General features: G+C 34.2%; 1 protein-coding gene across 1 annotated transcript in view; it reads left to right on the top strand.

The window, feature by feature from the left end:
• CADM2 (cell adhesion molecule 2) overlaps positions 1 to 25,059 on the top strand; it is a 183,231-nt gene that overhangs the window by 94,058 nt on the left and 64,114 nt on the right. The window contains exon 7 of the mRNA XM_064273481.1: positions 16,870 to 16,989. Within this exon, the coding sequence (XP_064129551.1) occupies positions 16,870 to 16,989 (120 nt within the window). The remainder of the gene's footprint in view (positions 1 to 16,869; positions 16,990 to 25,059) is intronic.

Raw genomic sequence — 25,059 nt, 5'->3', positions numbered from 1 at the left:
TGACACGACTAATGAGAGGCTGGAGGAAACAGTGAAACCATATTATTACACTCTGTTTAAAAGGGCTCCAGTTGGGCTCATTAGAAAATAAAGTTCCCCCCTTTTTTGCACACTGGATATAATGTTTCATTAGTCACTGGTTGTGTAAATATGAAAAGCTACTCTCCCCTGTTAATAGTGTGGCTGTTTCAAAACCCTACTAAATGACAAAATTTGAGTGGCATTTGGATTTATAATGAATGCTGTATGCATTTAGGAATGAAGTGATAAGTGATCATTTGTGAGAACTTTACCCTTTTTTTTTATCTTTTACACCAAGGTTGATTTTGCATTAGCTGTGATAATTTAATATAGCTCTATCACAGAAGGATTTTTTCATGAGCTGAGGCCTGTGTCTTTGACTCTGTCTCTGAGTTGCCTAGCTTATATTGATTCTTAAAGTGAGGTCTGAGCACTTTCCTGTGAAATCATCTGCTACCTAGATGCCATACTAAAGATTAGATTCTATTCTTTGGATGTCAATGGAAGTGCATCATTTAAATGTTATCACGTTTAATTGTTAACAGCACTGACATTTTGTATTATGGACATTGGTGGAGTTTTTTTGGCCCCTCCTAATTGCACCTTTGCAAATTTCAGCTTTACAACTACAGATGGTAACTTGAAACTGGCAGTCTAAAATTCACCTCAAAGAGAGGCCTAATGAAAGTCAGCATACAAAAGCCTGTAGGATCAAACATTATACTTATGAAACATTTGCACTATGGCGTTCCATTAGGAGAGCAAGTGGCATTTTTCATTAACAAGCTCAGCAATGGAAAAAATTAATTTGCTAAATTGGCAGCCATAGTTATTACTTCCTGTGAGCACAACTTTTTTTTTCTTCTATACAAAAATATTGAAGTCTCATGTTATCTTTGATATCATACTAGTTACTTGTTTGTTTGGAATGACTAATCACTTCTGTATTTCTAACTGCCTTGAAATATTCTGTTCCACTGCTGTTCTTAACTTTTGGAGGACTTTGATCAAGAGAAAAATTTATTCATTCACCAACTATATCTAGTACTTATAAACTGAGTGCAGGGCACTAGCATTATGAGAGTTGCAAAGGTGAATAGTTTAATATGGAGGATAAGTTAAGCATTCAAATAATTATAATACAAATAGAAGGGCTATAGGAAGATGGAAGTACAATTATGTAGATGTTCAGAGTCTGAGCATATAGTGCACGTGTCTGGAATTTTTAAAAAATAGTAACATAGCACTTCTGGATTATACATAAACAAATGGGTTACATCATGAATGGGAGTACTGAGGACAGTATCAGTACATAGATGGGCAATAAATTACTGCTATTATTATAATAATTTTATTGTTATTGTAATTTACTAGCTTTTATTATACAAAAAAAAAAAAATTCTAATCCAGTGCTCCGGTAGGAAATTCACCCAAGAGTTGTACAGTTTATTTCCCATTGTCTTCCCTGAATGGTACCCAGAGCATAAATTAGGTTAATATCCTATTGAAGGACAAGAAAATTCTAAATTCTTGCTAGTTAAAGCAACATAGATCTTAAAAATTTAACAGTGTGGCAACTAGTAACACTTAGAGAAAGGTGAAATTTATATTACCCTTCTTTCTCTAATGTAACATCAAGTTCAGTGGATTTCCATAAAATATCTTCACCCCAATTAAAGACCATCTGGACCTGCATCTTCCATGAAGAAAGCATAGCAGATACCTATGTATCACACAGGAAATGGTTGCATGCTATTGCTCATGGCTTCAGGCTAATTTCATTTTGTAGCTTGGAAGTAATTCAAGTCCTTACTTTTATTTGTCTTCAAAAAACTCTTTTGAAACTCTTAGAAACTTATAGCACCTGGGGAAAAAAATGTATATATATGTATTTTATTTATTTATTTATTTTTGAGGCTAATATGGGAGTTGGGCCTCAATGACCCTAGAAAGGTATTCTAATTCTGGTAGTCCTTCAGCTTGGGAGTGAAATAGCGCTTGAGGTTCCTGAACCTTCAGGTTTCCCATTACCAGATGGTGTATTTTCTTAGCTCCTCTTTGGGGTTATAAGCATCTGGAGACCATTTGGGGTGCCTTGTTGGCCTCCTTTCCAAATAAAGATCCACCAGGTGCTCCTTGGAAACTCCATGGGGGCAGTTCTGCTCTTTCTTAAAGGGTCACTATGAGTCAGAATTGACTCGACAGCAGTGTGTCAACGGACACTTTCTGGGGACAGGTGCTCAAATAGTAAGTCCTACTCATTGATAAAAGCTAGAGAAGTGTCTCCAGTTTCTTCCTCTGAGGTGCCTCCACGTGTCAGCATATACTGCATCTCTTCTAAAATTGAGGATTCCTGTGATGCAGCCCTGGACTCCACCTTATCTCAGATTTCTCTGTTCCACAAAATGCTCTTTAACTGTTCTCATACGTTGCTGCCTACACCCAGGACATCAAAAAAAAAAAAAAAAAAAAACTGTGATTCACACTTTAGGACTGAGTACTTTATACATTCCATTGAGAGCTCATCTGGTCCTCTTGTTCTAGCAGAGTACAAGGACCTTCCCTCTAACAGACTTACATGTCTGGGGGTAAATCAGAATCATTTAAGTATGATTCATGTTTTGTCTTCTGGATTATCACTTTTTAGGGACATCTCCTTTTTTTTAATTAAAAAAAATGTTTTTTGGTGAAAGTTTACACACCAAATTCTCATTAAACAATTTGTATACACATTGTTCAGTGACATTAGATACATTTTTCACACACAAAAAAAAAGTCTGGGTTTTTGGGTATCAGTTTTCTTATTTCTATTTTGGTTATTCTGTTTCCCTTAATCTAGTGTACCCGTCCCCCCTTACCATCTTGTCTTTGGTCTAGGGAAAATGTTTACCATTTGGTTTCATTTAGATGATCATTTAGAAGGACACAGTACTCATAGGTGATATGGTTTATTTTATGAGCCAGTCTGTCGCTTGGGTGAAAGATGATCTCTGGGAATGTTTTCAGTTCCAAGTTTAAAGATATCCCAGGGAGATAATCTCTGGTTCATCTAGTCTTTACTGGTCAAGTAAGTCTGGCCTTTTTTTTTTTAGGAATTTGAGTTTTGTTCTACAGTTTTCTCCCATTTTCTCCCAGGCCATCTTTTAAGTCCCTGGTTGAAACAGTCAATAGGGATAGCCAGGCACCATCTAGTTTTTCTGGTTGCAAGGTAGGTAAAGCCATTGTTTGCGTAGACTGTTAGCTAGCTCTGTAGACTAGTTTCTTATTTGCATCTTTGGTTTCCTTCTTTCTCTTTTGCTCCAGATGAGTAGAGACCAATAGTTATATCTTAGATGACTTCTCGCAAGCTTTTAAGACTCCAGACACTACTCACCAAACTAGTGCCCAGGGAATTTCTAGAAAAATATTTATGGAGAGTTCGAAACGCAAATCACCATGTTCCCCAAATCCTAAATGTCTCTCTCCTTGTCAGTTTTCCCAAAGTGTTTTAAATCCCTTTATGTTGGAGAGATTCATAACCACTCCTCAAAATGCAAATGGAAGATTAGCATAGTTGCTGCGTTTCTAGTATCACCTCCAGTCTCAGAGCCCTCCCCAGGATTTGGGAAGCAATTCAGAAGCACACAGAGAGAAAATGAGTAGCTCATTTCTCCTTCTACCAGTAGCTGCACTGACTCTGGCAGTCCCAGATTATAGAAAAGCAGGAAGTCAGATTAGAGCTTCAGTGGAGAACTCGGGTTGACTCAGACAGTCATAACAGAGTTGAGATGCACTATCCCAGAAAGATTTTTATGATATTCCTCCTCCCTCTTAAAGCTTACTCTTCCTATTACCATAGTAAACCTTCTATGACATTTAAAGTCATTTTGCCATTGCTCTAACTTACGCCATTAGTTCATCATTCTTCTACTTGTATGAATAAAATTTTTTGACAATTTGTCACTTTTTCATTATCCTATCTCATGCTATTTTTACTTTGAAAAAATGTATACATTTTCACTTTTTTTACATGTACATATTGTGCTTTCTATTTTTTCTTATTGTGCTTTCTAGCAAATTTCACAATTACAACCCTATAAAGACACGTAAAAATTTCCACGACTAGTATTATCATAGTAGAAAGTGAAATAGAATAAAAAGTTTGCTTACATTTCTGCCATGCCAATCAGTTTTCTCGTAGTTGCTGACTTGGTATCTCTAAAATATAATTTGACAGTTATGGTTTATTTTGTTTATTTGTTCATGTGCCTCTTGAAATAAATCCTGAAGAAAAATAGGACATTGTCTTTTTTAATGTTTCTAGGATAATTTACCTCAGAAATACCACATATATAGAATTGTTTCCATCCTCAAGTTGGCTTCCTGTTTCTACCCTTCCCACACAGCTGCAGTACAAGATTGCTTTAAGTGCGTATCACCTCATGTCTGTCCACCATTTACATTTCCCTAAAGACACTTCTCAGACTTAATATAAAACCCACAGTTTTATTCCACTGGTTTAGCAAGCTCTGCATAATAATATGGCTGGTATCTACACCTAAAAAAAAAAAAAAAAACCCCAATGCCGTCGAGTCTACATCTAGGACGTCTCTTATCCCTCTCCCTGTATTCACCTGTTTCCCTGGCCATTTTTCAACCCCTCTGAATCATCAAGCTTATTCTTTTTTTAGGATGAGGAATGATGTCAGGGATATTGATTTTTACAAGCCTGGTTTCTTCTCATTCAGATATCAGACTAAAAGAATCTTCTCAGAGAGGCCTTTATTGTCCACTCCAGTCTAAAGCAGCCCCAGTTACAGAATATCACTTCATTTTAAATCCCTGAAGAGCATCTCTCATTATGTGGCATTTTAGTGGTTTATTTGCGTATTTAATTGCATATTGCATATACGTAACCCACTGCCGTCCAGTCGATACCGACTCACAGCATCCCTGTAGGACAGAGTAGATTTCCAAGGAGCAGCTTGTAGATTCAAACTGCCACCTTTTTGGTTAGCAGCTGTGCTCTTAACCATTGTACCACCAGGACTCTATTCATATATGTATGTATAGAAAAAAACAAACTTGTTGCCTTTGAGTTGATTCTGACTCATAGACCCTATAGGACAGAGTCGAACTGTCAAGTAGGGAGCAGTGGTTAAGAGCTTGCCTGCTAACCAAAAGGTTGGCAGTTTGAATCCACCAGCCACTCCTTGAAAACCCTATGAGGAAGCTCTACTCTGTCCTATAGGGTCCTATGAGTCAGAATTGACAGCAAAAGTTTGGCTTTTTTTAATACATATATGTATGTATACATGTGTATATATTCTATGTTTGTGCCCTAGATCATGACTCCCTAAAAAGCAGGGATCCTATGGGTAATGAATACCTTTGTATCCCTATTTCCTAAAACCCATTGCTGTCCAGTCGATTCCGGCTCATAGCTACCCTATAAGACAGAGTGGAACTGCCCCAAGGCTGTAATCTTTACCAAAGTAGACTGCCACATCTTTCTCCCATGGAGAGACTGATGGGTTCGAACTGCTGAACAAAAAGGTCAGCAGCCGATAGCTATTACCACTTTGCCACCAGGGCTCCTACTGGAATATAAAGTGATATTAAAAGAGAAGTTCAATATTTGCTTCTTCATAATTCTGTTTTACCTTATTCTTAGTCTTTATTATGGATTATCTTCTGTTGACATATTGAAGTGAATCTATTATTTATATACATGCATCAAAAGTAGCTGCAAGCAGCCTTTGCCAGTTTTCTTAAATTATAGTATAGCAAATTTGTTATAATAATCTTTGAAAATTTCCTACATTTCCTGTATTTTGTATATAATTAAACTTTAGTGCACTGGGTTTTATTGCTGTAGTAAATACTGTATTTGAATGCATTTTACAACATTTTAAAAATTATCAGCCAACAAGCACGTATGTGAAAATTAGAATTCACTAATTCCAATGCTGTGTATTAACTTCCAGTTACAGCTTAAAGACCGTTTTTCAATGGTTTAAGACCTTAGTAGCGTTGTATTTCCTGTCCTCTCAAACAAAGGTAGTTCAGCTTATTTATGCCCAAAGAATAGTTGTCTCAGCATTCTCGGACCCATTGTACTCTTTTATGGAATTTATGTGTTGGCTAAGAAAATAAACCAATAATCATGGGAAGTATTTCTAGTAATTTCCTGAATGATAAAACTATATGCTGTTGTTGTTGGTGGCCACTGAGTTCATTCTGACTCATGGTGACCCCATGTGTTAGAGTAAAACTGCTCCATAGTGTTTTCTTGGCTGTATCCAAATGGAAACAGGCCTTTTCTTCCCTGGTAACACAGGATGGATTTGAACCACCAACCTTTAGGTTAGCAGTCAAGAGCAAACCATTTGTGCCATGTAGGGACTTCACATCTATATAGTAATGAGAATATATAACCTAGTATGAGATAAGCAACTATTTTACAGAACAAAAGATGAAAACTGGAAAAAATAAGATTAGACAGAGAAAGTTTAAGAGAGGTTTTAAAAATCATAAGCTAAGTTAAATACAGATGACTTGATATGAAGAGTAACTTTTCTCTCCTAAAATGTTCACTGACATCAAAATTTCATTTATCACATTCAGATTACCATCAAATTTTTTTAAGTACACACAAAGTTATTCTAAAGTTGAGAGAGGTATTTGATTTATAATATGAGGCATTTTTAAAATCTGAACCAAGATATTTAGGCTCTCGCTGGATCTTCTGCAGTCTTCTGCAAAAAGGTTTGTATTTACAATATTCTTAAGTGAAGGTACTTTAGGGACAGAAGATCAACTGTGACCCATCACTAGTTAACAACCTGGTTCATAAGGATTTATGTAAATGATCAGGTCCAACTCTTCATTTTTTTAGATGAGACGGCACAGATACATAGAAGTTAAATTATGTGCAAAATGTCCCTTAGCTATTCCATAACGGAGCCTATGTGAAAAATCCAGATATCCAGATTTCTCAATTAGTGTTACTATTATATCACAAGGAGCCCTGGTGGTACAGTGGTTAAAGCACTCAGCTGCTAACCAAAAGGTTAGTGGTTGAAAACCCACCAGCTGCTCCACTGTGGAAAGTTGTGACAGTCTGCTTCCATAAAGATTTACAGCCTTGGAAACCCTTTGGGGCAGTTCTACTCTGTCCTATAGGGTTGCTATAAGTTAGAGTCAACTGAAGTGCAGTGTTTTTTTTTTGTTGTTGTTTGGATGGGTGACAAAATTATTCTCCCATAGGAAACTTACACAGAGTTGCAAGTTTTTGATGAAATATCTGATTTACTTTTAAGGAGAAAGAGCTCAGAACATTGTAGTAGGTGGAGCTAAGCAATATAGGTTCATCCAGTTGAAAGGCATTTTTTTTTCCTACTTTAAATTCCACATTAGTTTTGTAAGTTTTAATGTAAAAAAAAAAAATATTTTAAATGTAAAAAAAAAAAAAAAGCATGCTTTTTTTTTTTAAATAACAGGCTGATTTTATTCATAAACTTTTCTGGTAATTATATAGGACTGTCGGTTACCGCCTACAGTTTAAAATTGCAGTGCTTTTCATTTCTCGAGAACAGTCTTTCCTTTTTTTTATTGTATAAAGATTCCATTTCCTATGTGAAGCCAGTGGAAGCTATCAGAAGGATGAAAAGGGATTCATTCAATTCTCATTTTTAAAAGGGTTCCTTTTTACGAAGCAGATGAGGTTACTATATGACTCTCTAGGTAGAGGCGAGCTCTGGTGAGTTGAGGCCTTGCCAACCCGGTGGTTGTCATTTCAGGAAAAAGAGCCTCAGTGCTGTTATCCATTTTCATGCTGTACTCTAAATAAGCTGCTACACAGAGCTGAACATAATGGGAGCAGGTAAACTCCCTTCTTTAAAAAAAAAAAAAATACCCTTCTTTAGGTAAAAGCAAATACAGTAAACTTCTCCTTTTACCGTTGCTTCCAGTGGCAATGCAATTAACAGTAAGGAAAAGAGTGCATTATTATTTTTAAGGTAAAGACATGCAAATAGTTTCTATCAAAAATAGACTTTTTACTTTAACGCTTCCAATATACTAGCTCTTCTGCCTCTCCACTGGGGACTCTTGATTATCCTGGAACCACCCTGGGGCATTAGTCAGATAAAGCAGAAAGGAGGTAGACATATGGATTTCAGACTAAATGGTAGCAGTTTTTCTCCCTACTGAACACTAGTCCTTGGAGGGAAACAAGCAGTTTGGGCTTCTGGGACTCTTTAGATTTAATTTTGCTTCGAAAATCCATTCCGAATGGGCTAGAATGCCATTTTTGAAAAGAGAAACTGCCACAAAACAAAACAGGTTGACAAGTTAGAAATTATTGTACACTGCATTTGTAGAGAACAGAACATACCTTTAACCTGAAAAGCTCGTTATTGGAGAAAAGGTGCTGTACCACTGTTCAGTTTATTGTATACAGTGCTTGTTGGAACTGATTTCCTTTTGACAAGGTTATACAGGATCTACTGCGCTCTAATAAGCTCCAGTGACAAAATGTGGTTGTATTTTCTTTGAATTCCTTCATTATAACCTGGAAATAAAGGACACTTCTATTATTTTTAATTGGATGATACAATTTAGACTGTAGCATTTTTTAGAAATATTGAAAACATGCATTCAGGATCTAAGAATTTCCAGGATGGTAGACTTTAATTTGTTAATAATCATGTAGACTTGAAGATTACTAGCAGATTCCTCAAAATCTCCTCACAGATGATCAGAAAGAGGCATGAAACAATTTTTGCAGGGGATAACCACGTAAGACTCAATTACTGGTTCATATAATTAAAAATAATGTTACATACTATCTACGGATGTCACCGGTAGGGCACTATTTGTAAATGAAAACTAAACCTGTTGCCATCAAGTTGATTTTGACTAATAGCGATCAAATAGGACAGAGTAGAACAGCCCCGTGGGGTTTCCAAGGCTGTAATATTCCACTAGAAACCCTCGTGGTGTCATGGTTAAGATCTACGGGTGCTAACCAAAAGATCTGCAGTTCAAGTCCACCAGGTGCTCCTTGCAAACTCTGTGGGGCACTTCTACTCTGTTTTATAGGGTTGCTACGAGTTGGAATTGACTTGATGGCAGTGGGTTTGGTTTTTTAGGTTTTAATGTTCCACCAGGGCTCCTCATTATTTGTAAAGCACCTGCCAAATTCAAAGCATAGTGCTTGGCACCCTGAGGAAGTATGCGTAAGTGCTTACTCTCTGTTATCATCTAGTTAGTTCATGAAAAAAACAAAACAAAACAAAACAATTTGTCCTAAGTATTAAATGAATTTTATAGCCTCCACAATTCAAACCACTGATGTCATGGAAAGCTTTCATGTATAATCAGTGTACTATGTCCTTTATTATCAATAAGAGGGGAAATAGAATTTGAGTGCATTGCTTAATTACGTGGAGCCCTTGGTGGGGCAAATGGTTAATGGCTTGACTCCTAACCAAAGGTTGAGATTCAGCTCTATCCAAAGGTGCCTTGGAAGGAAGGCCTAGTGATCTACTTCCAAAAACCCCTATGGCATACAGTTCTAATCTGACACTCATGGGCTCACCATGTGTTGGACTCGACGGCAACTGTTTTTTCCCTTAATTATTTAGATTAAGGCAAATCCAAAAGTGTTGCCATAATATTATACATATATTTTGATATGTATTTTGCACCGAGGGAGAGAAAAAGATATAGTATTAGTGAAATGCACATAACTCTGGGTCTGCCCATGGTATTGTGTCATGAATGTGTGAATCAATAGTTATGTAGATATTAGAGGAAGAAAGTTAGAGAAGCAAGAAACAAATGTAAAAACATGATGCATATTCATAGAGAAGGAAATCAAGTCAACATTAGTTGTTCAAGGAAGTCTTCACAGAGGTGATGGGAAGAATCAGGCTGAGATCTGAGAGTACCATTATACTAGGTACATCTGGAAGGAGAGGATATTCTAAAATGGGCAGAAATAGGGAATTGGGTCAGATTAACCATGTCCCAAAGCAAAGTGATATTTCAAAAGACAAAGACATGGGGAGGTAGAAGGCGAGGCCTAGAGTTTATTGCGAGAGACAGACACATGAACATAATGGCATGACAAAACACCTTTATAATAGTCATGTATAGGGGTGTGTACAAAGTGCTTCGAAATCACAGAGAAGGAAAAGAATAACTCTTTGCAGAATCGGGGATCCCTGGTGGTGCAATGGTTTAGCACTCAGCTGCTAACCAAAAGGTTGGCTGTTCTAACCCATCAGTGGCTCTACAGGAGACTAAACTTGGCAATCTGCTTCCATAAAGATTACAGTCTAGGAAACCCTATGGAGCAGTTCTACTCTATAATAAAGGGTTGCTATGAGTCACAATTAATTTGATGGCACACCACAACAAAAACAACATACAGATGAGAGGTCCCTATGCAGAGCAGAGTTTGCACTAGGCAGCTGACCTAAAGGTTGGCGGTTCAAATCCACTGGTACCATAGAAGGGAAGGCCAGGCGATCTGCTTCCATTAAGACTGCAACCAATGGAACAGTTGTATTCTGTAACACATGGAGTCTCCATGAGTCAGAATCCATTCAACAGCAACTATCAACAACATAATAACATACATATGAGATCATATTTAAACTGGGACTTGAAGGGTGGACCAGGAAGAGATGGTAGCTAATGTTATGAAATAGAGGAAGCTCTGAGAATATGGCAGCAAAGAGTACAGAAAGAGCTGTGTCTAGAATGAGGGAAAGCACTTGAGTCAAGAATAGATGTCATCTATTGTGTTGGGCTTAGGCTTCTTTGTTTATGTGAACCTGGCACTATAGGAAATAATGAAAATAAGCCAGGTACATGTGCCCTGAGGAACACTAGCCCCTGTGGCTACAGTAAGCCTTAGTATTTAGGTTGCTTGAAAACAATGGTGGATGTGGTTTGGAATTCACATAACAGTCGTGTAGGTTAAACAGGAGATATGATAGACTGGGCAAATTGATCATAACAAAGTTTAGCCACAGCTGTCTTGGGCCCTGGACACAGATTTTACTTTTCGGATGCAACATCTTTGTTGTTTGAACTGAAAATGAATCTCTGTATATGACTAGGTTCTCAGTAAACTATACCTTGCACTTATTTGTAACCCAACATTCACTTATATGAATATCTTTTGCAGCCTACTTAGACTTTGTCTGGACTAATAAGCAATTGTGCAACTGTTTAGATTTGGGGTTCTGTCTGACATTATTGAAATACCCCCAAATTTTCCCTTTTATATAATAGTATTTTAGAATATATATGTCACAAGTGAAATGAAAAGAATAATTTATTGTAATTCACATTTTATGTGTAGGAAAAGTTATAAGCAAATATTTTCATGTCTTGGAACCTTGATTTTTCTGTTTCTTATCAATAAAAATGCTCACATTTTCCCTTTCAGAGAAACCCCTATCTTTACTATGTGTTTATTAAACCAGTTGCCAATGAGTTGATTCTGACTCAGGGAGACCCACTGTGTGTCAGAGTTAAACTGTGCTCCACAGTGTTTTCAGCGACAGATTTTTTGAAAGTAGGTCACCAGGCCTTACTTCCCAGGCTTTTTTGGGAGGACTCAAACCACCAGCCTTGTAGTTAACAGTGAGTGAGTTGACCATTTGTACCACCCAGGGACTTTATTTTATTTTAGCTTAGATAATGGGTCATGGGGATCCATGAATTCATTTTAATTTACCGTTTAAACTACCAAGTTATTTTAACAAGTTTGATCTATTTAAGTATATAGTGGAAAAAAAAATCCATTAAGATTGAGTCTGCTAGCAAAAGAAATTTAAAACACATAATCATACTTTCAGACAAATTTATTTTGCACATTTCTGAATATTGTGATCAGATATTTTAACACCTTAACAACAGTGGTCTCATTAGGTAGAATTCGAACATTTCTCATTAATTAGAATATGTTTTTAATTCTAATTTTGAAGAACATTGAAATTTATTTTGTTTGGATTTAAATTATATTGAAGTTATTTATCAACATTTATTAATTTCTGTGATCAGATCTAGGTAAGTTAAAAATACTTACATTCACTTCCAAAATACCTTTTTTTACCCAGAACATATTTTATCAATTATGAATTCTATATTCCTTAACCTCTAGAAAACATATAATACAGATAATTTTCTTTTAAAATCTTAAATGCTCAACAACTTATTTGTAAACTTTTTTTTAATCAGGTCATTTCAATAGTAGTTGATTGAAATAATACACTGTACAAGGCAAATAACAAAAAGTTTAAGCCTATCATTTGCATTGCAAAAATCAGAGATAAAAACATCTGTATTTAATTGATTGGGCTTTCTATTAGTTGTTATTTCTGAATTTTAATATTCATACATTACATGTCACTTTAATTTTGCTTTTTTTTTTTTTATTCCTAGTTGTCTTAGTCTCCACTATCAAATTTTGCTCTGTTATACATAAGTTTGCTATGAATCAGAACTGATCCTATGGCACGTAACAACAACAACACCATGTTCAAACATCTTTTGATCAATCACAGTATGTTAACATGTATGGCGTATATCAAGATCTTCTAAAATTGACAAGTTGTATTTAACCAATTACTTATAATACTAACTTGACTGCAGATTTTTTTGTTTCATGGACAGACTTAATAAGTTAATATTGAACTGGGATTTACTATTTTAATATATACATGTATATAATGTTTCCGTATATGAATTAGTGTATTTTTATTCTTGAGAAAAGTAAAAAAGAGCAATATTACAAGGGAGGAGGGGTCTTGACTAGCATTTTCTATCCCATGCTATATTTGATGTTGTATCCATTGTACTAGTAGCATGATGGTTTTAAAAAGGTGGAAAAAAATAACTCAAAAATGAAGCAAATTATTAGTATTAGGTTTTCCTAATCCCTACATCCTTATGATAATGTAGCACCACTTCTACAATCAACTTCTAAATCAATGGCCAAAAAATGGAGATTTAAAATAATCGATAAGTTATGCAAATATTGCCATTTACTTGGCGGAGTGAAAACCAGAGAGATGGATATTTCGATTTATGGAGACCGCTCAGTCTTTTGCTAATTTCTGTTTTTTACAGTAGTTATAATAAGGCAGCTAAAAATAAATTACCATTAGATGGAAGTTTTGGAGAAGGCTCTCCATCATACTCTTATATTAAATAAAGCATTTTTCTATAACTCTAATGTGTGTGTGTGTGTAATTTTACAGATGAGAACAGCTACCAGTTTTCTCAATTATTAAGTGGAAATAATAGTAGTCAACATATAAGTTTGTTGTGATCATTTGCAGCCGCCAAAAGACTCAATTTTTCAGGGCTATTCACTTTTTTTTTTTTTATTCACTTAGACTGAGTAGCAGCTGCTTAATAAGTCCTCCTGACCTTTGACCCCTTTTCTGAAAGTCTCAAATTATGTGAAAATGGAGAGAGTTTGCAAGGACACGTGGACGAGGTGATTCTAGGTCAGACTCACACTGCGTTTTAAAGTAGCAGGAGATACCGGCAGAGATTAATTTTGTTACCAAGGAAATTTGTTGAAGAAATAAGCAGTAGGTTGCTGGTCTTGAAAATGTATCCTTCAGGAAATAACAACTGTCTATCTATATATATATATATATTTTATCTATATCCAAGAAGACCAATTTTGTTGTTTTGTTTTTGTTTTTGCACAGGAGTAATGGATTCCTTTATTTCTATATTGTTTACTCATATGATAGATTCTCTCACCTGTCCAAAAAAAAGGACTTTTCCTGATCCTCTAAAATATATCCTGTATTTATAATTCTAAGTACAAATTCATTTAGTAAATATTTATTGAGCTTCTAAATTGCACTGTTGTGCTAGGGTCTCAACTAGGCAGAGTTCTTCCCTTCAAGAGCTAATTGTCTAGTGGGGAGAGCAGCACCAATGAAGTCAGAGAAGATAGAAGCCGCAGGTAAAAGAGAGCAGTTTTATGAAACAATTTCATTGGTCCTTCCAGGAGTTCTTACTAATCTTACATCGTTAAATTTTAGTTCATTCCAGTTAATCCCCAGGTGCTGGATATTTAAGTTATTTCAACTTTTACTCTTTCAAAGTAGAGAGAAACTAATTAGAGCAACATGAATAATATAAAGTTAAAAGAAAGAACAGAAAGAAGAAGCCCTCAAAAATTCTGAAAAAATGACAACGTTTAAAGTATTGCAAAATACATAAGGATGAAATAAGGGTAGCAATAGTTAATATGTAATGGTGACTGGAAGGAAGTTCTTATTTGGCAGGTCATGGCTATGAGTCGGAATCTACTCGATGGCAATGGGTTTGGGTTTTTTTTTTTTTGGCCTTGACCCAGTTGTCATATTGGGCAAAGTGCTTTCCATCAAATTGCTCTCAGACAATTTGTTTTTAGCCATATATGGAATCAAGGGGAGAGGATCAGAGAGGAAGCTGAGGAGACAAGCAGAAGCCAGACTATGAATCAGTGATTTGTAATGGCATCTCATCTACCTGAACGTTTTAAAAGACTTTAGAGGTTTCTCTTAAAGTGGATTAACAATTATTAAAAGTACACTTTTTTTTCTTTCTTTCTTTTTTTTTTGAATGACAGCCTGGGGAAAAAAATCTGTATTGATTAATTTCCACTTTGTAAGAAATAAGCACATTGGTTTATACAAGAATACCCAGAGTACCTGAAAATATATGGACTGCCTTCGAAACAATTCACTAGTTATTAGTCCCCATCATTGCTGATATGGAAGTTTTTTTTTTTTTTCTTTTTTAATTCAAATAATGTTTTATTTTGTTTAAGCTAAAAAAAAAAAATAGTTTTCAGTATTCCTGCTATTAAGAATCAAATGACACAGTTGATTTTGAAAGGCTGCATTTCAGATCCAATGAAATCTTATTTAACCCATTGTCTGCTAGCAAATAAGTTAATGTTTTATAATCTATAACTCGTTAGGTAACATCAGGTTCTTTACATGGACTTTTAAAGGATTAATTTAATTTTATATTCCTATATGTGATAGTCCTAGAAGAGATTGGCCTTTTCGTTTATTAGATGCATATATTTTAAAATCCTAATGAGCAAATTATTTTGCTGAGAGATGAAGAATTATTATTTTATATATGCATGAGAGATATAAAGCACACATGCTTTTTTAATAAAATATCAATGATTCAAAAAATATTTACCTCTACTTTGCTCCTCTTTACAAAATATTTAGGAGAGTGTATTATGAAGTCAGAAATTATTATAAAAATTAGCAAACAGAAAGTATATGTATATTTGTAAATAATTTTTATTCCTTTGTAATGTTAAAGTCAGGCCTACTTTATGATCATAGTAATGTATTCCAGGCATTACTCATTTCCCCCAGTGATTAATGCAGCACCATTGTGTTTTCAGAAGGTTGTTTTCTTAAGTTGACTGGCCAGGAAACATTTTTCCTGTTGAAAAACAGGTGTAAACATCAATAGTCAAGATAAGGGAGCGATCTCATGCTGTTTTCTGACGTCTCCAGTGCAGAGAGTTTAGCAGATTGAGTGGGGCTATTTATCAGAAGTAAAGAACTAGAAAATTTTTGGTGTGACTCAAAGACTTTCACTGAGAGAATGACAGGAAATGTTTTAATACCAAAATAAACTGTCAAACACTCTGAATATATAGGGACTGTGTGGCAAACATAAGAAATCAAACCCCAGCCCTGTAATTACAGGTAATTTGGGCACTGTTTCTAATTTCCTCACTGTGTAAATTATATGCCTATCTACTGAGACCAGATTTGACTCTTTGAGGGTCTTGCTGAGGCTCTCGATAGCTCGACACTGGCTGCATTGTTTCATTGTTCTCTCTGCTGTTCTTCCTACTTTCAGCAGGTTCTGAGGGAAAGGAAGGAAGGTTTTGGCATTAAATGCTAAACTGTTCTTTCTGATTATTATTTCCTCTGTATTTGCATCTACTGTTAACTTTCACCAACTTTGCCTAATCATGAATTAGAAGTTGAATGTTATGGTTCAAGTCTACTCTATGTTCAATAACTTTCCTAGCTCTGCCATAATAAAATAAATTGTAACCTTTCAGAATATTGGGTGTCATGCTAGTTGGCTCAATACTCGCAAGACTCCTAGGTATTGCAAAATTGTTAGAAGGCGTTACCAGCTAATCAGGGTAAGAATTACAAGACTCTGAGTTGTGGATTAACATCATTTGTGAGAAACAGAGAAGCAAATAATAATAGTGATAGTAATAATAATGGGCTTCTTTTTTGTTTCTAAAAATTGCTTTCATCTTATTCTTATCATTAAGTTTTCCTAAAAGGAAGAGAAAGAAGCATTTAACATGCATATACTCATTCATTGTTAACATCCCTTTAATCTTATATGGCGGTGTTATTTGTGTTTATTTCTGTATGTGTTTCTTTATTTACTTTGCTGACAAAGCATGTTGTTTTTTTGTTTTGTTTTGTTTTACCTATGTGTATTTTGCTACTGCATGTACAATCTTTTAAAAGGCTCAGCGAATAAATGGATTCTTGTCATTTTAAATTTCACTCTACATATTACACACGATTTTCCTATTTGCAAAGATTGCTCCAACTTTTTCTTTTGCTTTGTGTTGGAGCCTAAAAAAGAAGTGAAAAAAAAAAAAAAATGACAGGAACTGGTGGTACATTCAGTGTTGTACCCGATAACCTGTTTAAGCCTATAAAGATTCAATCTAAATAAGATACATGTATTTGTAATTTGAATCGTTTGTGTTCTTCCTTTGTTTGCATGATATGATTTTGTTTTGTTTTGTTTTTTTCCACTCACCAGATGTTCCCAACACTTTGCCTCCCACTACTCTCATCCCCTCCCTTACCACTGCAACAGTCACAACCTCTGTAGCCATAACAACCAGCCCAACCACGTCTGCAACAACCAGCAGCGTAAGAGGTACGGTATGCTTCTTTGTTATGGCCTGAAAAACACAGTAAATTAAACTTTACAGGGACTTTAAAAAAAAGGGAGAAAAACTTAGATTCAGTTTTATCTACTTATAGGAAGTAAATCATCTAAATTATTATCAGTTAGAGTTATGAGAGTAGAATATGAGTCAACATGTACATATTATTTTGTTTTTAGTGTCAATTAGGACTATTATAAAACATAATTCAGCATATACATAAAAATATATGGGGCTCTACCAAGTTGAGAAAATTTTAAATGTAAACACAGAACGCGTTTTTGTCTTGTCTGGACAAAATGCAAAGAAATAGCACGCTCAAGGATGCAGAGGTAAATTTATATTTTGTAAGATCCTAATTTAATGTTTCTGAACTGTTGTTCCTCTGCAACCAGATTAAAATTCCTACAGTGCTGCGTTTGCTTTATAATTTACCTAATCCATGGGGTCATTACAGGTGATTCATCCTGTAGAGCTTCCAGGTCAATGTTTAACACTGTGTCATCCTGAAGTGAACAGCTGAGGGGGTCTACTTATTCTACAAAAAGAATGTTCCACAAGAGAGTGTTCTAGAGATGGCCAGGATGATAGGAACTGATATTTGGCACTATGAGTAATTTCTGGTATCAGTGTGTAAATATACATTTTTGCTTCAAAAAGAGCAGCCTTGAAAAAATTGAAGTTATTCTTCAGGGTCAAAGAAATCATTATATTGTAGTTAAGATCTATAAAAGGCATCTTAACAGTTATTAGCTTTTTAGTGGATCTTGAAACAGTAGAGAGAGCTGCGTAAAAGCATTATAGAAAAACCTGCTTTAAACTTAATTTCAGCGTAAATAATGTTCACAGTATATTTGTTACATTTAAGTCTGTCTTTCCTTATCTGTGCTTTGTGTCATTTTGACTATACTAATATGTGTTAAACTTAACAATTTAACTTGAAAAATCATTAGGAGTTTACCTTAATATAGATAATTAAGTTGTAGCAAGGTCATGTTTAACATTATTTTCTTCACATGTAAAGGTTATCTTGTTAGATTACCTGTTTTCCTTTGGAATTTTATTATTCCTGACGTCAAATTGAGTTGTGAGTTCTGACTTAACAGTTATAAGAGTCTTTCTTTCCCCTGTCCAATAAAAAGATTCTATTATCTCACAATTGTCAATTTTTAAAAATCATGGCAACTATATTCTACAATGCACAAGAATGGTAACTTACTTAGTTTGTTGACATTGTCAATAAGAATTTCACAAAAAATACCTAGGCTTGTTTTTGTATGGCTGAACAAGCTTTATTTTAGCTGAATCTACAAGCATGAAGAGTTTAAAGATGTTACTTATAACAATTTCTGTAAAATTTGAGGGCAGACATAATCAAAATGAAGCAAAAAGGTGAAATATGATATAATATGAAATAAAAGATGTATACGATTATACTTTAACTTGTTATTTTGCTCAAAGAGATTCAAATAAAATATAATTATTGTTGCATACCAACAATCTCTATGATAATATTAAATCTGACTGTATGAACAGAGCACTTTGATAGAAAAGGAGGGAGGTGTATTGATTTCACACACACACACTTGTAACATGAAAGCTTAATAATTAATTATACCTTCCTTCTTCAACAATATTTTTATCAATTTCCTACTATATATATGGCAATGTGCCAGTCCCTAAAATTATATAAATTAAATTTATTTCATCTAAAATCATTAGCTGTTGAAATAATTCAATTTCCCCCAAACCAACCTATATTTTCAATCTTTATTGAATAATGTTCATGGTTCTTCTGAGAAGATCTTACATACCTCTTTTGAAGCAGAGTACTAATACACAACTATACCCACACACCCATAGCCCCCCCTCCACACACACAGAAAGAGAGGGAGAAGGAATGACAGGGAGAGGGAGAAGGGAGGGAGCGTTAGAGAGAGATTGTACTAAAATAAGAGGAAAAAAGTTTCATTTAAAAGCAAAGATAACAACAATGTTTTATTTCATGTGGTGCTTGTGTGGAATTTGTCCTATTGCATTTCAACCTACGTGTTAAAATGGAATCGATTTTCTACTTTTTCAGGATGAATTTATTTACCTTTTCAAGCTGTCTATTGTGACTTTTACACCATGGACAATAATGTATTAAAAAATTTAATCTCTCCCTCAAATACATGAATAATCTTTAAAGATACACACACACACATATCCATAATTTCCTATTTTTTATTTTGGGTTCATATTTTTCAAATGATGCCAAGATATTTGGAAGTAAAAATGTATTTTGTAAGTTAGACAATTCATATGATCTGTTTTATAAGAAAAAGATAGCAGCACTTACGTTAAATGTTAACCTCATGCCCAGTATCCCTCTTTTACCCAACAAAGACCTGTGGAAAAATCGTTAAGCTCCCCTGCATCTTTAGAGTTCTATTTATTTCCATATTTGGTGGAGGGATTCATCCAGCTCACAAGCATCGTTATGATTTTCACACTGTATCCCTTTTACAATATATGATATCTCTGTACTAATAAATTGGAATTTTTAGATAAAATGTTACTTTGAACAGAATTCATTTATTTATAAATTAGCCAAAGATGTCTCAAAAGTACAGTAAAAAAGGAATTATAATAAAAATGTGCTGCCTAAGAGAGCTGAGAACTAAAGAGGTTTTTTTCAGCAGCATAATTTCTTTATGCTAGTATGTTTATTATATCCCTCTCTCTCATGCTATAATCTGAAATAAGCTAAATATATGGGTTTTACTAGGTTTAAATGATACTGATTTGAATTTTATAATCTATAATTATTTAGTGCTGCTGTAACAGAAATACCACAAGTGGATAGCTTTAAGAGAAGTTTATTTCCTCAGTAAAATAGGTTAAAAGTCCAAATTCAGGGTGTCAGCTCCAGGAGAATGCTTCCTCTGTTGGCCTTCTCATCAATCTTCCCCCATACTAGGAGCTTCTCCACGCAGGGATTCTGGGTCCAAAAGACGCTCGGCACTGCTTTCTTGGTGATATAGAATCTCCCTGTATCTCTGCTTGCTTCTCTCTTCTATATCTCAAGAAATTGCCTCAAGATACAATCCAGTCTTGCAGATTGTGTCCTGCCTCACTAACACAACTGCTTCCCATCCTCCCTTATTGACATCATAGAGGCAGGATTACAACATACAGGAAAATCATGCAATACCAGGAATCATGGCTGAGCCAAATTGATACACACATTCTTGGGGGAACATAATCCAATCCATGACAGATACTTCTGCATATCTCTTTAAACATTGAGCACAAATAAATTTCTGTTAATATCCCAATTTACAGATTTTCACCACTCACGTTGTTGCTGGATTTCCCATCCTATGATATGATTAACATCCAGTTTAAATTAAATTTAAAAAATCACAGCTCTGGCTGTACTGGAAATGAAGAGAAAATGGAGCAAAAGAAAAATTGTTAACCTGTACCTAAGTCTTCAAAGCCATAACCTTGAGAATTTGCACGTTTCTCCAATTTGTCTCTCAATCCGTCCCTGCTTTGGAGAAGAGGATCTTCAGTCATATGGAAGAAAAAGCAGGCAATTAGCAGTATTGTGTTATATACAAATGGTGTTTAAGCATAGGGATGCAAACCACCTTGAACAGACATAAGCAAGATGGTGAATAAGTGAGCCCTGGAGACATTTTGGGGTATAAATTTTGATTCTTCTGTTTACAGGCTTTTTGACCTTGGACGGTGAACCAAATTGAGCCTCAGATTGTTCCTGGCGGGGGGGGGGGAATAAAAATAGCATTAATAAAAACATTTAATCGCCATGGTTATTTTGAGAATTGGGTAATACCTAAAGTTCTGAAAGCACGATCAGCACTTGCTATATGGCAGGATTATTGCTCAGTTTGTTTTAGTAAAACGTGAGTTCGTATGTAGTTGCATCATACAATTAATGAAAATGAAATGATAAATTTTTTCCAATAAGCAATTATAGTTTTATTTATGGCAAAATTGTTTGTGATAGTGCACTTATTGTTTTTTTAATTTCAAACTTTTATTGATTATATGATGATTACTAATGGAAGTGATACTGGAGCACATGGATACACACACACACCTCCCTCCCTCTCTCCTCTCTCTCTATGTGTATATATATATATACATTCACTGAAGTATCATCACTGTTCATAAATTTTCTATGAAGCTTGTACTATTCGTGCTCTGCCTCATATATCTATAATTTGAACATTTTATAGATCTCTTAATTTTTTTCCATTACAAAAGACCCTTGCCAAAACAAATTTAATTTCTGCTTTTGGAAATTGCCATTTTTGTCTATTGGCCTGACTAACTCTGTCATGCAGAAGGGCATATGTATGATTTGTTATAAATGTTATTTATCTTTTTTTTTTTCAGGTCACTGTGATACTTTTTAATGAATTAAAGATTATCAATTATAAAATGTTTCAGAATGATCTGAAATGGTCTCTGGTATCAACATAACCATTATTTTAACATGGCTTGCTTAATTTTAAAGTTTTTTTTTTAAATATCATATAATTTTGATTTCATAATAACCATGCTATGATCTAGGAATCTTTAGTAACACCTTCATTTTACAGATGAAATATTAAAGCATTGAACATTGAACAGACATACATAAAACATATGTAAGTCTATTTACTGTGATTTTTAAAATTAGAATTTATAACTAAAACTTTTATGCTTACAGGATAAAACTCCTTTTTTAAAAACTCCTAATAAATACATATTTCTTCCTGTGCAAAACTATAAATACTCTGTACATGTAGAAATGAGCTGATGGAAATGGGAAAAAGATGTAAAAGATATGAGATACTATACTCCCCGTCTTAATGCTAAGAATCTGTTAAAATATTGCATTCCTTTCCATGTATCAGAAAGGGAAAACAATTTCTAAAATGATGAAAATATTTATGCAATTAATGTAAAAATCCAAATGAATTATTGGTCCAAATATGCTTTTGGCTTTACATCAGACTTTCAAATGGCGAAATTACAATTTGTATTAATAAAAGTTACATCATTTATATACTGATCATAACCAATTTATTAATGGTTCCAACTACAATGGAACTTTTATTTCATAATGCCACTGCAAAACAAAAATGAGTTTATTTATTTTTTTAATTAAGAAATCAAACATCATCAAACTATCCAGAACTACAGTAATAATGACTAAACTCACACAATTTAAATATGGATAATCAATTTTTCACAACTTAATTGTACACTGATTTTATTTCATATGCTAAACAATGAAATATTGGATGAAATATTTTAAATAATTCCTATAGAATAGAAATGTGTTTTATCACATGACTGGAATGAAAATAGCTCCCATCTAGAAGTTATAGACTAGTGACTTTTATCCAATAAACTATCATTGTTTTATAAAATTATCTTATGAAAGTTATTTAAATATACACAATCTTAGCAATCTATTTGACCAATGGTATAATTGTAAAGCAACTTTTTCTGAAAGATCTTAATATATGACTGCTTTTATTTTATTTTTTTTATTGTAATTTAGGTGAAGGTTTATAGAGCAAATTAGTTTCTCATTAAATAATTAATACACGTGTTGTTTTGTGACATTAGTTGCCAATCCTGTGACGTGTCAACACTCTCCGCTTATTGACTTTGGGTTCGCTATTTCTATTCGTCCTACTTTCCTGTCCCCTCCTGCTGTCTAATCCTTACCCTTGGGCTGGTGTGCCCATTTAGTCTGGTACACATGGTTGAGTTACCTGTATTATTGTTTGTTTTATAAGCCTTTCTAACCTTTGTCTGAAGGAAGACCCTCAGGACTGACTTCAGTACTGGGTTAAAGAGGTGACTAGGGACCATTCTGTTGAGGTGTCTCTGTCAGACCAGCAAGTCTGGTCTTTTTTTTGTGAGTTTGAATTTTGTTCTACATTTTTCTCCAGCTCTGCCTGGGACCCTCTGTTGTGATCCTTGTCAGAACAGTCAGTGGTGGTAGCCAGACACCATCTAGTTGGGCTGGATTCAGACTGGTGGAGGCTGTGGTAGTTGTGATCCATTAGTCCCTTGGACTAATCTTTTCCTTGTATCTTTGGTTTTCTTCATTTGCCCTTGCTCCAGCCAGGGTGGGACCATCTTGGATGGCCACTCACAAGCTTTTAAGACCCCAGATACTACTCACCAATAAATGACTGTTTTTCCTTTTTAAAAACTTTTCAAAGAAATCTTAGTAACTTATAAAAAATATCATACGCATAAAATTGAGTTATAACAATTGAAAACAAAAGCTGCTTAAATGTTTACTTTATGCCAGCCTAGAGAAATTGATATGGAATTGTAAAACTCGCTTGTATTTAATGTGGACATTTTTAATGAGCTACAAGTTCCTAAAATGGAGAATATAAAAAGTGCTGTTTGTAAGAAAGTTTCATTAATTCAACCATCATTGCATCTCTCCGGCTTCAAAATTAGAGTAAAATAAGCAGAAAACACATAAATACATACAAAAAAAAAAAAAAACTATCTGAGATCATTTAATTAAATCAGGCTAAAAAGCAACAAGACTCTGGCCACTCCTTCTATTCTCTGTCTCCTTTATATAGAAAGAAACTCCAGTGAACATTTATTTTATTTTTACTTGGATTCACTAATACGTCCCTCTCCCTTTCTTTTTAGTTTAGATACTTAAATAAATACAACATGGAGAGATAAACATTTATCAAGATAAAAGAAAAAGAAAGCATTGAGAAAAAATGAATGGAGTGAGATCATTATAGCTCTGGGTTAGTTAATATAATGCATGCAAATTTAGCATTTGGATTTGTAGAATATATCATCTTGACACAGTTAAATCCCAGAGTGTGCAAATCAAGAAGTTGTTTATTAGCTTGTATTATGAGTGTTTAGCTATTGAAAATGTTTCTGGTTTTATTGGTGGTGATAAAACACAATTTGCATGGTGTCGTAAGCTTTTAAAAATTAAGTGTCAATATGTTGTTTTTTTTTTACTAGACAAAAATTAAGTAATAATTCCATATCCAGATGGTCCATATAGAGAAACCTGCTTATCTTCAAAAAGACAGGTTTCTATATTTATGACATAAATGTAGCTATATTGCCATAAGTCTTCAAAAAATTTATTATATGCAGTTTACCCAATTTTTGACGTAAATGTGTGAAACAGTTCATAATGAAATCAAGATACTATAAATGCTTCTCACTTGGAAAGAACAATAATTAGGCTGTATAGCCGGAAGCACTGTCTACCTTGTAGATTCCAACCATGTTGTTGATGTTGAATGGTGTGGCAAGAGACTACATAAACATGAATAAGAATGTTGGCTGGGTGTCCTGATCCTTTTGTCAACTATTTAAGTTATTCAAGAATAGCAATGAAGGCTGAAGTTATTCCTTCTATTCTATATGATCTTATTTGGAATAAGAATACATATCCCTGATCATATATAACCATTTTCACAACAAAATGGAACATTTACTTCTGTCTTGTATGAAGTTGAGCTCTGACAAGGATTAAAAATTATTAAATATTTACCTATTTTTTGGCATTTGTAAAGTATTTCAAAGAAACCTGTAGTTATATTTTCTTTCCAATATCAGCTATTAAGGGAAGTAGAACACTTATGCTGCATTCTATTTTCAAAGGGCACCCTAGTGGCTTGTGTAATTTTAAAACATCAAACGTTTTCAAGTTTCATTTTAAGGTTTTTTTTTTTTTTTTGGCGTAGATCAATTTGAACAGAAAAATTTTTTTTCCTACTACTTTATATTTAAACAGTTCTAATATTGTTTATAGGTAAAAACTTATGAATGTCTTAATTGATTTTATAGCAAAAATCCTTGATTTAATATCTAAAAGAATCTAATAATATATACAGATTTCATGCAAAACAGTCTCCAAGAGAGATAATGAAAATTTCCCTAGTAAAGTGTATGCCATTTTATTAAACTCATTTTTATATATAGGTATATGCATATAATTATTAAATTAAAAATCAACCATAATTTTTTTGTTCCAGAAAGCA

Source organism: Loxodonta africana, chromosome 20 (genome assembly GCF_030014295.1).
Source record: "Loxodonta africana isolate mLoxAfr1 chromosome 20, mLoxAfr1.hap2, whole genome shotgun sequence".
Taxonomy (NCBI): domain Eukaryota; kingdom Metazoa; phylum Chordata; class Mammalia; order Proboscidea; family Elephantidae; genus Loxodonta; species Loxodonta africana.
Note: the sequence above shows the minus strand (reverse complement) of the source record. Positions and strands in the feature narration are given on the sequence as shown.